Source organism: Lagopus leucura, unplaced genomic scaffold (genome assembly GCF_019238085.1).
Source record: "Lagopus leucura isolate 7727_CA_CO unplaced genomic scaffold, USGS_WTPT01 Super-Scaffold_100033, whole genome shotgun sequence".
Lineage (NCBI taxonomy): Eukaryota > Metazoa > Chordata > Aves > Galliformes > Phasianidae > Lagopus > Lagopus leucura.
This window is the reverse complement of record NW_024962282.1, coordinates 3268491-3283171: the sequence shown is the minus strand read 5'-3', so window position 1 is coordinate 3283171 and position 14681 is coordinate 3268491. Positions and strand designations below refer to the sequence as shown.

General features: G+C 44.0%; 1 protein-coding gene and 1 long non-coding RNA gene across 2 annotated transcripts in view; one reads left to right on the top strand and one right to left on the bottom strand.

Moving 5' to 3' along the window:
- The window catches only part of LOC122185817, a 54275-nt gene extending 42649 nt beyond the window's left edge, over positions 1–11626 (top strand). The window contains exons 6-11 of the long non-coding RNA XR_006180979.1: positions 172–338; positions 3046–3149; positions 4061–4163; positions 4383–7089; positions 7678–7811; positions 11422–11626. This is a non-coding gene — a long non-coding RNA (uncharacterized LOC122185817). The remainder of the gene's footprint in view (positions 1–171; positions 339–3045; positions 3150–4060; positions 4164–4382; positions 7090–7677; positions 7812–11421) is intronic.
- Positions 4826–14681, bottom strand: part of SWAP70 (switching B cell complex subunit SWAP70) — a 33335-nt gene continuing 23479 nt past the window's right edge. The window contains exons 8-12 of the mRNA XM_042881950.1: positions 12001–12108; positions 10366–10532; positions 9419–9617; positions 7857–7953; positions 4826–6868 (exon numbers count right to left, since the gene is read on the bottom strand). Coding sequence (XP_042737884.1) covers positions 6759–6868; positions 7857–7953; positions 9419–9617; positions 10366–10532; positions 12001–12108 — 681 coding nt within the window. The 3' untranslated portion in view covers positions 4826–6758. The remainder of the gene's footprint in view (positions 6869–7856; positions 7954–9418; positions 9618–10365; positions 10533–12000; positions 12109–14681) is intronic.

Genomic DNA, 14681 nt, shown 5'->3' with positions numbered 1-14681 from the left:
AAAAAAGCCTCCAGTCTCCCTGCTCGAGAGACGCGAGCAGTTAAACCAGTGTAATCCAACTTAGCCTCCTCTACATTTCAAAATTAGATTAAAGTTCGTAAGTCGTTGAGGGAAAATGTTACCCAACAGAGCAACTGTCTGACTCTCAAAGTAATCACTGGGCCTTTGCAGGGCAAGAGCACAGACCTGCTGACAGTCACCGGAGTAACTCAGGGCAGTGGCTGTGCACAGGGGTGAGGCTGGGCGCTGCCGGGAGCCCGCTGGGCAGATGGCTGCCAGAGCCTTGTTGGTCAGCCCTGCTGGTTCTTGCTTGTGTTGCCATTGTGCGGTGAGGTAAGGTAAGTCACATGAACCCTGAGCAGAGCTTTTGGTTCACTGTTCCGTGTGCTTTCCTCGCAATGGAAGACTGGTTCTTCCTCGTGCCCTAGCAGTGTTTAGCTGCACGTACACAAGTGACGCAGCTCAAAGTAAGCTACCAGCTCAGCTGTAAATAACTCGTGTCACACCGCATCTGTGCGAATCTGCCTCTCAAAACAGGATCTGCAGATGTGATTAATTAGGAGCGCGAGAGGAGCCGCTTTGCTCCCGGAGCTGTTTTCAGCATGCCTGTGTGGTGGTGTCCGGCTGCCATCTGGCGTCGAGTGCCCAACGGGGGCCGCAGTAGGGCAGGGCCCCCCAAAGCATCCCCCTGCCAGCCCAGCCTGCCCACAGGGCCGCTCGAGTGGCAACCTCTGGGCGACGGCCAAGCCGTGAGCAAATCCTGCCCAGACTCACCAGGGCCCCCCGCCACGGTATCTCCCGCATTCCTGCGGCAGATTTGGTATTTCTTATTGTTTTCCCCATCTCTGGGGGAGCGGCTGCAGCTGCCTGGCCAGCCTGCTGGGGCAGGAGCTGGCGGAGCCTTGTGTGTGGGTCCCACAGCTAGCCGGGGGCTTTGGAAAATCTGTGTCAGTCTTCTCACCCTGCATCGGCATGTAGGGAGCTGGGGCTGAGCAGGAGGGGTGAGATAAAAGTGAGGGAAGGACAGAAAGCTTGAAGAGTACAGAGGAGCTGTGCTGCACCACCAGCGTGGGAACAGCGTCTGCTCCATGTGCGCTGCCCTGTGCCCAGCGCTCGCCCTGCAGCTCTGCTGAAATCACTGTGCTGGTATGCAGCAGCAGAGCTCCTCACATGTGCCAGCAGCAGTGCCTGCTGACTGGTGTGCACTGAGCTGGATTGTAGCTGGGAGTAAGGGCAGCAGTGGGAGTGACTGCTCTGAGTTGGGTGAGGAGGGAAAATGGAGACAGAGTTCTCTTTGGACTCGTGCTGCACAGCGTGGGTCTCTGCAGAGGTTGCAAATACCAGGGAGCAGCCTGGCCAGTGATAGAGGCAGTGTGGAGAGGCTTTTGCTGAGTCACACTGGGATGGGGAGAACTGCACAAATCAGCAGAGGGGGCAGTGGCTCCCTGCAGGCTACCTGATGACATTGGGTGAGACTGGGCCACCAGCAGCACGGAAGGAGTTGGGCTGCGGGCCTTGGGATGGTGGTCGTCAGCCACACATCTGCCTGAGCTGTGCCCTGGGCTGGCAGCAACCCCCTGGGCTTCAGCTCTGCTTGCTTTTAATCCCGTCGCATGTGTTCAAATTGGATTTGCTGCTCATGTTAAATGAAAGGCTGCAGATTCCTTGTGCAGGTAGGAGTAGCCGACACAAGCCTCTGCAAATTGCACTCATGCTTGCAAGCACCCCCATAGGCTCCCTGTGACACGTTGGTGATGCACAAGCAAGTCACTTGTGTGTGTGGAGAACAGGCAGCAGAAATAACAGCAGGCAGGCCCTTGCACGAGGTAGGGAGGCCTGGATCCTGTAAAAGGCCGTGGTGTGCTGTAACTGCAGGAAGCAGACCTGTTAATTTCCTAAGTGTGCAAAGCTGGTGTTAGAGAAGGTTCCACTAACAGGCACAAGAGCTGTATGAGAACTGAGAATGCTAAATGGAGTGGAAAGGGGAGTTATTTGTTTGGCTTCTTTGTCGATGAATTTAAAATAATGGCCAGAAGGAAAAAGCAAATAAAATTGTTCTGATTTGGTTTTGCTTGTTTTTATGTCTTTTTGTTGATGTTGTGTCCAGTCAGTTGTGGGCTTTCTCTCAGAGTATCTGCTCATATCCTTTTACATTGCCTGCTCTGGCTGAATATGAGAAAGCAAGGGAGAGAAGGTCTCTCCTCAAGGGGTCTTTCCAGGATTGTGCTTGTAGGTATCATTGCATTTCCCTTTCATTTTTCAGGATGTTTTTATCTTTTGTTTTATATCATATGGTTCCAAGTTTAGTATCTTTTGGAGGTGAGAAACTGCTGCTGTGTTCTAGGTCTTCTCAAGTGTTAAAACAACCATTGCCATTCTTTCAAAGTGTGCCTACTTTTGACATCCATATTGCTCTTCTGCATTTTTGGTTCTCTGCCATTGCTGAGTATGTTCATAAAAGTCATAGAAGTCAGGAGAATATCTAAATCCAACGTTGTAAACCTCTTTGGCTTTTGGGGGAGGGGTAGGGGTGTTGGTGTGGTTTGGTTTTTCTTGTTTTTGTTTCTGTTTTTTGTAACTCCTGAAGCATGTTGTGGTCACATTCTCAGTAGAAGGAGCCGTTCAGATATGCTATCTGTGTGGTGTCTGCTCGCTGTGCCAGGAGGGGAGCTCCCAGCCTTGCAAACAGCAGGTGGGTTTGTGGTCTTTTCACTTGAGATTTAAGCAGACAAATCTGTGTCCTGCTCTGGAAGGGACAATAGGTGTAAGCTGGACTGTTGCACATCCTTCCTCAAGCCCACTCTTGTGGCCTTGGGGCGTTTTTATCCTGCATGTCAACAAACAAACACTGCTCAGTGGGATGAGAGATCAGGGTGAGGGTGAAGGACAAATGAGGCATGTATACAAGGCAACTGGTAAAGCCTTATTTACAGGCAGGTAACCTTCCTTACACATTTTTCCTTGATCCAGGCCTTATCTCTTTAGAAAAGCTCAATTTATCCTAAGCTAATGGCAACACTCTTATTGTACAATCTTTTTTCCTAGGCTCGTGGTTGCCTTGAGACTGTGTATATTGAGCTGAGATGACTGAAGAACCAAAGTGGCTCATGAAGTCGAGGACAGTAGCCTGCAGCGATGATGGCAGCAAGGTGATTGTAATGCAGGTTGTGTAGTGTTTGCTCACCCTTCATACATCGTTCTGTTTTCTTGCACGTGTCTATGGAGTTGCTGAAGGGAAATGAAGGGTGCTTTTCATTGTCTTGAGACTCAGCATGAGTAACACCGCCCTGTTAATCATGGTTCCCTGGAGAAACTGAGCTGCTTAAGGTCCAAACCACCACCAGATGGCAGCTGAAGTTCAAATATGAGATGGGCCCAAGGTCCCTGCAGAGGGCTGCCAGACAGGAGAACTTTGTGGTCCTTGAATTGGGAAGATAAAAAAAAAGTGAGTAATTGGCATAGTGCAGGCAGCGTTGGAAAGTCCCTAACTGATGGGTGAGTGGGGGAACTAACGTCTTAGTGCTGCAAGAGTTCCTTCATTCTATCAGATAACTTCTTAGCATACTTTCCTTTACATTACAAGCGATAGATCGCTGCTTTGTCCCAAAAGGCTGAAACACACTGTGTGTGCCTCTTATCCTGGTCACACACCAGTGCTCAGAAATGTTGACTTAAAATGCTTTGTTTAATCAAGATAAAATTCAGAGCAGACATTTCCAGTTCACTTTTACTGAAATAGATGCTGCGGTGACTTCCAGAAGAAACCACAAGACTGAATACTTGCATGCCTTTTTGGTTTTGCTTTCTTTTTATATCTCCCCACCTCCACAGCTCCCCTGGATGCAGAGATTGCATTGCTTCCTCAGGTAGGCTTTGCTTTTGTGTCTGGAAAGTTCAACTCAAGTAACCCAAGTTGCTGGAAATCTGCCTGTTACAGCTGAGAATGAGTGCATAAGGCTGTTACAGTCTCATAAATCAGCTCCGTAAAGTGGTTACAGGGCAAAAATTGTGTCTTAGGTGAAACAAAGAATGGTACTGTGCAGGTTTGTTCTCTCAGCAGCAGAAGGAAAACCTGAACTGGGCAGAGAGAGGATGAAGCCCTCCTTCACATCCTTCAGAGGCACCACAGGCAACAGAAGCAGCTTCCTACTGGCCCAGCACAGGTATGTCTGATGTGTACTACTTTTCTGAGAGAGTGGTCAGGCACGGGGATGGGTGCCCAGGGAGCTGGTGGAGTCACCAACTCTAGAGGTGTTCAAGGGATGGTTGGATTTTGTGTTGAGGGACATGGTTTAGTGAGAAATACTGGTGATGAGTGGATGGTTGGACTGGAGGATCTTGAAGGTTTTCTCCAACCTTGGTGATTCTGATTCTATACGCAGATGGAACTGACTTGATCAGCATGTCACCACCTTCTTCTTAGTCACAGTTACAAGAGGAGATGAACCGAAGCTCATCCTCAATGAGATGTGACACTGTTCAAGGGCTGTTTTGGCTGCAGTGTATGCACACGAATTCTGCAGCTCCATGAGAACAGTAGGTCATCCCTGGGCCAGTGGTAATGCAGTGGTACACCAGAAGCAAGTCTGTATCAATTCATTTCACATCTGGCACACTTTGTGTTTCAGAAACCGCGTAAGTTACCTTCAATCCAACTCCCACTGACCACACCATTAAGAGTATTTCTTAATTATTATTTCTTATTATTAAGAGCCAGATAGGAAATGAACTGAGAGTAAATACCTCAACAGTGCACTTACTGACCCTCATCATCTTCTGAAATCCCACAACCCCAAAGAAACCCATACAAAAAGTCAGCTCTGCATTCTGCAACGTAACTGATGTTTATTACTTTATTAAATAGCCAATTCTAAAGAACAGTAAAAAACAGGCATCATTTGGTGTTCTTAAAAAAAAAAAAAAAAAAAAACCACAACATTTGTCCAAAATAAAGACTGTTAGAAAAATTAACAAGTTTGGCCCCAGAAAGCTACGTATACCTTCTGCTCTCCATGAGAAGTGCTGGGCAGTTATAAATACTGTTCCTTTTCATCTAGCAAAGTTTAACAATGTATACATTAGTATTTCCATTACAGGTTTTTTTTCACATTTTTTCTGTAAACAAGATCAATATAAAACTGCCTTGTTAGCAAGCTTAAGAAACTATTGCGTTTCTGTACAGTAAATACAAGTAGGACAATCCTGGATTTTCCTTCCATTTTCATCAGCATTCCATTTACCAAGACATTAAAAAGATTTCAATTAGTACAAAAATATAATCAGAGTAAATGTCTGCGAAGATTTCAGTGTTTGAGTGAGTCCTTGTTAACAGGCAATGAAAATGCTATTGAGTTCTGAATCTGAAGATCTGTCTGTACAGCTTCTACTCTTCTGAGAGCTGAGCAGCACAGCGCTGTGTCCAAAGGCACTGGTTATCCATCTGAAATGTTCACTTCTTATTTACTAAAGGTAATTTAACATTGAGCTGAATGAAAAACCGCTGTGTTTGGTCTATGTGCAAAAGGGCAAAGCTGATTAACAAACCCCACCAGTGGGCACCTGCTCTCCACAAGGCAGGGCTGACTTCTCAGAATGCCTGTAGAACTTAGCAAGAACTGTGACTTCAGTTAGACCTCAGTCTGGTGTGGGTGACCGACTGGGCAACGTCACACACTTGTTCCTTCCCTGCAGAAACAGAAATCCCTCTCTTGTTCTCTGCAGAGAAGTTTAAGACTCAATGGAAAAATCTTCATTACCAGTACTGCTGAAATGGAGTGGCAGGAATTTTTTTTTCTGTCGCAGTACTGCTACTGACTCATCATTCTTGTATCAAATGTCAAATTCAGTTTTCATCTTCCATTTTTCTAATCTGGCCTCTAATAGAGAATAAGACAAAACGGAGCGCTACAACTATAGCATTGTTCATTGCATCATTGCATCAACAAATGTTTTGCATATAAATGTAGGTTCGATGCAGATATTTCATCTGTGTGTCATCATGTTCCATTCGTGCGCTCCAGAAAAATCTGTAAGCCAAAAGTGAGCATCTTTTAAACCATGAACATGGTTTTCCAAGTTAAATTCTTTTTTAACCCAGTCTCAGACAAGATCGATCCTGCATGACTGCTCTTCCTAAATGTTCTACAGCAGCATTCTGTACGTGCCTGTTTCCAATGCTTTTATGTGCATTCCTGCAGAGGACACACAGATCAGAGGAGCCAGGAACCAGAGAAAGCGGGCACCCAGGGATGAAGCCAGCCACGTGAAGAGCAACAGGCAGAGGAAAAAGCAAAAAGAGACTAAAAGGAAGGGAAAGTAATGCTCTGGACAGAGTCCACAGGATTGACTTATCCCATGTTTACGTTATACTAACTGAACCAGTACAGCAATTGCTTCCCTTGCTGTTTGAAATGAGTGATGGTGCCTGATTAGATGCTGCCTGTTTGTTACAGGCTAATATAGAAACCATCCTGTCACAGCCTACACTTAAATAAAAAATCTTCAGTAGAAAAGTCTTGCATAAAGAAACAGAATATCTGTTAAGGTGAAGGAAAACAGCAAGTACTGCCAGACAGCACATAGTGGTGTCGTTACTGAGCTCTTAGTAGACACTTCTGCATGGTAAACAGTATTTCCTTTGTAGAAAGACCCTCCTGCTGAGTAAACTAGCATCTTCAAAAGAGCAGTAAGCTGTTCTGAGCAAAGCAGAGTGAACAAAGGTGGATTTCTGTTCACAAGCAGTATGTCAGCTATTTTCATTACTCAGAAGAGGCTTTTTTCCCTTTCCAGCTCTTTTCTCTTTGCTCCAGTTCAGCTTCAGTGAAGGCTGCCGGGCCCCAGTTTGTGATGAGGTGTGGATTCTTGGAGCCTGGAAGACAGAGTGCATTGAAACAAGAGTTTCTGACAGTACCACCACTCCCACAGCAGCAGGACAGACTCAGAATGATTCGGTCAGTGCTCCATGGTTGGGAGCCATCTCAAAGGCAGCCCAAGGAGCCACCTAACTGCAGCAGGAGGAACACCTGGGACACAGCAAAGGTGCTTCAAGGGAGAGGTTCCCAGCTGCTGCAGTCTCAGCCTAAACGTCCAGTAAGTGGTGAAGGCATCTTTACTTTGTGCTTTTGGCAATCCACATTTAGGCTGACTGTGTTAAACACTCAAACATGCCATGTTCAGGTTGAAATATATATAGTACTACAGTGCAATGCTATAATAATGTAAATATTAGAGACAGTATGATATAATGCAGTATGTTGTATCTTAAGATCAATACACTATTATGATGCAAAGTAGTAATATAATGTAACAATTATTGCATCACATCATACCATACCCTGTATTCTGATATAAGGCTAAAAAACAATTAGTTTCAGCAAGGCCAGGAGAGGTAAAGACTTGAAAAGGTTCTTACGTTTAATTTTGCACAAATGTAGCACTCCAGGTATGTGGATTTCATAATGGCCCTTTTTAAAGCAACTAAGAGCTTTTATCTACTCCTACTAATTTAATAATATTAATTTATTTTAAGCAAAACCAAATCCTCAGCAGGCAGCAGTCTAATCAGTCAGGATCCTTCACTACTTACACTGCACTGCACACAAGTTTTAAGTCTTACATTAACAGCACTTTTTTGTAATACACTGTAAGTAGTGCAGAGTTGCAAACTTCTTTCTTCAGATCCATCCCACCACTCAGAGAGAAGATGCTACTGTGACCAGCAGTTCTGACAATGTAGTGTTTATAGGCTGTAGAGAAGCCAGTAAGCTACAAGAAAAGGTGGCCTTGCATACACAGCTGGTTGATGCATGCATGTGAGTACAATGCTTTTGTGATTTTAATGTTGATATCTTATTTACCTGGCTCTATTAGTCGAATTAATCCCTCATGATGAGCTACTTTGTCTTTCCAGCTCCTGGTGTTATTAGCTGCCGTTTCCAACTTCTTTTTAACCTCCTGAAATAAAACGCAGCCCCATTTAAAAAATGAAAATAACTTGATTGTATTTATACAAAAATAAAACATTTTTCAATCTAACAACTGTACCACGCTCTGTCAGGCTCCACTGCTCAGTGTGGACAGGGCTGTTCCATTTCAGATCAACACGTTCACTCATTTAGTCACTCACTGGCTATGTAAAAGTAAGTCATCAAACCAAAATCCAGCAATAACCAGGGCTGTAAGATGCCTGTAGTTGTGTAGCTACAGCTGCTCTTCAAGAAGATCAAAAACATATATAAACTGTATAGTTTAGTACAAGTCATGCTATATTTAGTAGTACTGTGATCTAATAACAGCTACTGAATACATCTCACAGTTAGAAATCATAATGTGATAAATGGAACAGACTGCTGCTGATAGCCACAAGCAAGAAAGAGACATTTTTCTGTGTAAACTGGTCTTTTGGCCAATTCTAAATAGAAGGTGGGCACGATCAATTATTTCTAAAATAATGTGAACTACTGCACTCCACCACTTCAGATGTACTGTTTGTTTTTTAATTCTCTTACAGTCAGCCAGCAGTACAGAGCAGTAAATGATACTGCATATACAAAAAAGCTGAGTATTACCTGAAAGTAACACTCATGATGAGTTAGATGCAGCCCCAACACGGTGAGTCGTAAGGTGGCACTATATCCTGTGCCAGTCCAGCTGTACAGTCTGTCCTTCACAGAATCTTAACTCCAAGGACACAGTGACAGCATAAATATACTCCCAGTTAAGCAGAAATCTCACTGTTTTGTTTTCCTGACCTAAACAGAGGCAGGGGTGACACCTCTCCAGCCCTACGAAGTACAGAGAAATGGTCTCTGCACTCACATCTGAGTGGTTCTGAGAAATACTTCACATTTCTTCCACAAGTACAGCTACTGGCCTACACAAAAAATGCTCAGCAGAACAGAGAACAGGCTTGGCATTTAGGAGACAAGGCACCGCTACATTAGAGGATCTCGACTCATTCCTTGCCATCCTCAATATCAATTCAGTACTTAAGTACTTCTAAAGGAACAAGGGCTTACAGGTGCACAGCAGTATTTCACCTGTAGAAGACACTGTCCCATTTACACCATCAAGAGTAACGAATTCAAAAGCATCACATTTGATTATGGCAGCAATGGGACTGCATACAGCAACAGACAGACACGTCAAGAGCATTTCAGGCTATGACTGAGCTGGCTTGCATAGGAATGCGGATAAAAGAATAAAGGAGTGGTATATTTTAAACCTGTCCTCTTCTTCAGACACATGTACTGTTCTGTGGCAAAAAAAAAAAAAAAGAAATCACATAACTACCCAACCTGTTCTTATAAGTCTTGTGCTTTGCTAATCCTTAAACAAGCATGACATTGAGGAACTTCAAATTCAGTTGAAACACTGCATACCTGGCCAACAGGAGAGGCTGATAAACAGAATGGCTCACCTCATATTGCTCAAGGGCCTCTTTCCTTTCCAGTTCAAGCTGTTCCAGTTGCTGCATAGCAACCTGAAGAGCCTGCTCCTTTATCATTCTCTGGTTTTCTAATTCCTGCTTCTCTGCTTCCGTCATCTGAATGGTCTGCTGCTGCTGCAAGTGCCATTTTTCCAGTTCAGCTCTCTTTGCTGACTCCTCTTCCAGTAATCTGCAATGGGGATTATGGCGTTAGCTGCACTTCACAGTAAGTTGTAGCCACTATGTAGCATACACAGAGGAGAGCCAAGCTAATTATTTTATTTCTTGGAAATTTTAGTTAAAAATAAAGTCAAATATCGGAAAGCAGAGAAAATGTTACTGCTTCTTGGCTTGTCTTCAGTGTGGCTCTGAAGTCACTCCAGCAGTGCAGGAGGCTCACTGCTACAAAGGGCTATTCAGAAAATTCAGTCAATGATGCAAATGCAAAACAGTGAAAACCAGAGAAGAAACAAACGCATGAGTTATCTTAATTGTCTGGAGAGGACCAACTCCATGAAATCACAGAAAGTGAAGCTCATACATGTAACAGAAGATTTAACCCTTTACCAGTTGAAATACAACAGCAAGCTGTATTCCCAGCTGCTACTTTATAAAACACACAACTGAAAATCTGTACAGAGTGATGACAATTTTCAAGTGTGGACAGGCACAATACATGGTGAAAAGTAAGTGAGCCTGCTCTTCTGAAGTTACTGAGCACTATCCCTGTTAGGGGCTAATAAAAACATATAGAAAAAATATGAATGCCAATTTTGGCCTTTATAACTCAACAGAAGGAAACCTCCCCTGTCTTTGCACTTTATTTCCCCTTCCCAGCACAGCGTGCAAGATGCAAACAGTCTTCAAAAGCATGGCACAGTTGGTTATTAGCGCAGGGGAGAGGGAACAGAAACATCACCACTGGGTAAAATACATACCTGGCTTGAAGTTTCCTTACAGTCTCTTCATCCTGACGTGCCTGTTTCTCAACCTCCAAAGCTTCCTGGAGCTGCTTATACATCTCTTCCAGTTCACGTACCCTCTGTAAATACTGTTCCAGTTCAGATGATTTCTGAGCGACTTGCTCTTCCATTTTTTGCCTCACCTAGCAGCATAAATTGAGGACACGTGTGAGTTACCATTCAATTCAGGTTTCCAAAGATAAAGGAAGTACCAGGTTTCTCTCAGATGGCATTTTCAGAGAGACATTTTCCTGCAGCCTGCAGAGCAAGACTGATCAAAGAGAGCCTAGAGTTGCAGCTATGAAACAGTCATTTACACTTTCTCACTACATGCTGCACAGGATTCTTACAGTGGTTTAAGTCCATCTTCAGTCAGTTTGACCATGAGACTTAGTGTACAGTGTACAGATACACACTAAACAGAAGGAAAGAAAAGCTTGCAGAGTGCCTGGACGCAAAGGTGAGGGCACCTTAATTACACTGTTTCAGCTCAGGCAGCTGGATGATGGCACTGCAGTGTGCAACAGTAAAGGGTGGATAAAAGCTTGGAAGTCATCTGGGGAGGCTGACTTAGCTTAGAGCAATTACTGTAACCAAAAATTGAAGGTAAGAACTAGAGAAAAGTGAAGGAGAAGCTGTGTATCCACAGCATCATCCCACCTTGCCCCAGCACTGACCAGAGCAGGGTACTGCAGCACCTGATCTGTCCTGCTCAGCTCCTACTGGGGACAACAGCAGTCAGAGAAGAGAAAGTACTCAAACCTCTGCAGTTGTAACACGTAACACTTCACAGAAGGTGAAGCACTGCTCCTGGCATCAGCAAGAAAAGCTTGCTTTCTCCTGTGGTAGAACAGCCTGTCCTGCTCCACTGCTGCTCTCCCTGGGTTAACCTAAATCCCACTGACCCAGAAAGCCATGGTGCCCAGCAATGCATACTCAGCACATAACACAGCACTACACACACTACACATTTGTCCTGAGGTGTTATTGCATAATTGCACTGACATGACTACTTCTATTTCTTTTCTGCAGCTGACAGAAGAGCCTGTTAATGCCTCACTAAATCCCTGAAGACAGAAGAATTAGTTTTGGAAATCCTTGTCCTGGATTATAAGAACAGCATTTTAATGCTGCAAGTCTTCCTCTCATTGTGCTTGTGGGTGGATAAATACAGAAGAACCAGCAGTGTGAAGAAAGGAACAGTTTGGGGAATATAATAAATTCAGAAAAATCCTAAAATGCATTTTAAATTATGTCTTTGTTCATTTTCTATATATACACAACGCGGACCAGCCTCAGGCTGTCCACCTGTAAAAACAAGGATAAATTCAGTCTGCATTTATTTTGTCAACCATTCATTCCACTGGTGATTTTCCAGTAATACTGAAGCTCTGAATGCTGCACAAGCCGTGGAGCTGTTTCAGTTTTTTATTCCCTTGTAAAATTATTTTATCCTTACATCTCTAATAAATGCAAAGCAGACTGCATTCTCCAACCTCCTGCAAGTTCTGCTGAAACCTTTTGGTGACTGCGTGTGAGGGCCGTCACTGCTGAGCTGCTGACCACAGCCTGGAGTTGCAGCTGGCACCGCTCGCTGCAGGAACCACTCACCATTTTCTCTCTCTCCAGCTCCACACTGAAGCGATCCTGTAACTCAACTTGGGTCTGAAGCCTCTTCTTCTCCTCCTCGGCAGCACGGGCAGCTGCTGCTTCCAGTTGCTGAAAGGGGAAAAAATTAGGAAAAAATAATTTATCAAAAGTAAACCATTTGGGGGAAATGGAATTCAATTAATTTTTTATTTTATTTATTTAAAAGAAGCCTTCCAAAGCATTAAGGCTTCAGCTGTTGTCTTCCTGTTTCTTTTTAATGCCTGAGCCTATTCTCAATCTCTAAACATCAATTTTAGTCTTACTACTGCGAGACAATTTTAAATTTATTATTAAAAAAATAAAAGACTACCAGATCTCCTCCACATTTCCTTTGAGATCTCCATGACAAACCAACAGAGAAGGAAATACACCCATGTCTATTTTGTATGGGGCAGAAAACTATTACAGAAAACCCCATTCCAGACAGGCCTGCACAGGAGTTCAGCAGCAGTGAAAACATGCCAGCATGCGCAGAGTTCACACAGAAAGAGGGAAGCACTAAATTGCCATGGCAAAGCAGAAGCACCACAACAAGAAGTGATTGTGCTATCATGAATCACACCCCTTTAACATGCCATAAATTGCCATCTAAGGTAAAAAGAAAGAATTATAGACAATAATCACCACTGGGGAAAAAAAACTCTCCTTGTCAAAGCTCAAGCAAGAGAAACAGCTGCTGGGACCTTCACAACTTCCTGCAACTTATTTAACAGGGTTGTGTTGTTTTTGGTTTTTTTTGCATCTTATTTTCACAAATAAAGATTGCCATTGCATTTATTCTTTTCATCTTACTTCAATAGCACCTACTTTCAGAGCGCTGGGAGGGCTGGAAATGTACAAGCACCAGTCAAAACATTAACAGCACTGGAAACAAAATAACTCTTTCACAGCATTTTCTAAAGAAACTTATCTGATTCATGGGAGAGAACTGAAAACCAGTGCCCTTTTTTAACATGCTAGACTGGGGAGTTAACTGCCATGGACCTTCAGCAAGAGAGGGACACTCATCTTTAGATGGGCAGAAGGGAAGGCTCTCAGTTTCTTCGTAAGCGCAGTATAGAAAAGCTCTCCTCTGAAAGGCTAAAATTACTCCACCAGTCTTATGGGAATATTTGTCCCTCCTCTGTCAGAACATCAGTAAGCCTACAATCGTGGTCAAACCCACGATGCTATTTAAGTGAAGTTTCCTTCCTCACATTCTAATTAAACAAACATTGCCAGAGAGAGCAAACGTGTGCCAGGCTTTTGCCACAGCTCAAACAAGCCGCTCTTAGCAGCAGCTCCCTGCTTTCCTTGCAGAAACCTGCATGGTGCCTGGCCAGTAACGTTACCTGGATATCACAGCAGCTATGGGGTTTAGGGAGAAGTCCCACAGTGTGAGGGGGAAGGGCAAGAAGAGCACACTGCTCCAGCAGGAGTTAACACAGCCCCCGAATCCCATTCAAGACCCTAAACTGAAATAGAAAGGGTGCACAAGGCTTTTGCACACTCTCTTGTAAGAAAACTTACCTCAGTCTATTCAGTGTGTGCATCTCAAAATTCCATTTTACATTCTGAAAAAAGGTCTATTTTAGACAAAGGCACCTCTATTCTTCCGTTATTTTTTAGAGCAGGAGCTATCACAACAAAAACTGGTCTCAGCGTGCACTTTGGCAGCTGCTGTGTAGGGCTGGCTCTCAGCCACCTGCAGCAAACCAAACTCAGAGCCTGCCAAAACAATTCCTTTTCCTGAATCGTTTACAAAGACTTTTTCTTGAAGAGTTTTGATGTTGTGTTTTTTTGGGTTTTTTTTAAACTAATCAGTTTAAATTCTTCTAGCATAGTGGCTCCCAGATAACTCCTCTTAGCCACAGTGCAGTATTTATGTCAGAGACCAAATTCTTTTCCTTGAGAAGTCACTGCAATCTCACCCACTTTAAAAGATGATCCTTTGCCTCGGCTCCTGTTGGTTTACCCCTTGTGATTTCGGAGACATCCTGGAGCCTGTCAGCATCCTGCTGCTCCCTCATGAGTGCTCTCCTATCACCTTCCCCTTCCCTATCATCTCCCCATGAAGTCAACTGCACATAAAAATCCATCCCTATGATCTCTGTTAACAGGTGCATTTCTTACCAGTAAATCTGTAACACAGGCTACCCTGGGAATCACGTTTGGCATTATAAATTGCATGTATGTGGTGTACAGGGGTAAAATGAAATTTAGAAAAATGGTTTTCCGCTGTCAGATTTTCCTTTAAAACAAACAGAACACACCTGCCCTCAATGGGAACGCAAAAAATCAAATTACAAAGAGTGAACAAAAGACTCTTCAGACTAAGCATGGAGCAGAGATCTCGGCTGCCCCAGCAGGAGGCACTCCACTCAGCAGCCAACATGTTGGTGAGCACTTCAATGGCTCTTCTCCCTCATTCCAAGGCACACTCTTTAAAAGGCATCATGACAATAAAACACATCATAGCTCCCCCTGCAAGTCTTTACAGGAAAAAATAGGAAGCATATCTGAATTCTAATCAGTGTCTGTGCAGAGAGCTATCACACACGCTCCTCGTTTCAATGATCCATCAGCACATTCAGCCCACTATTGGTGCACAGCCATAGCAGAGGTGCTTTCAGCCACCAGATTTAGACTAGAAGCTGTCTGTG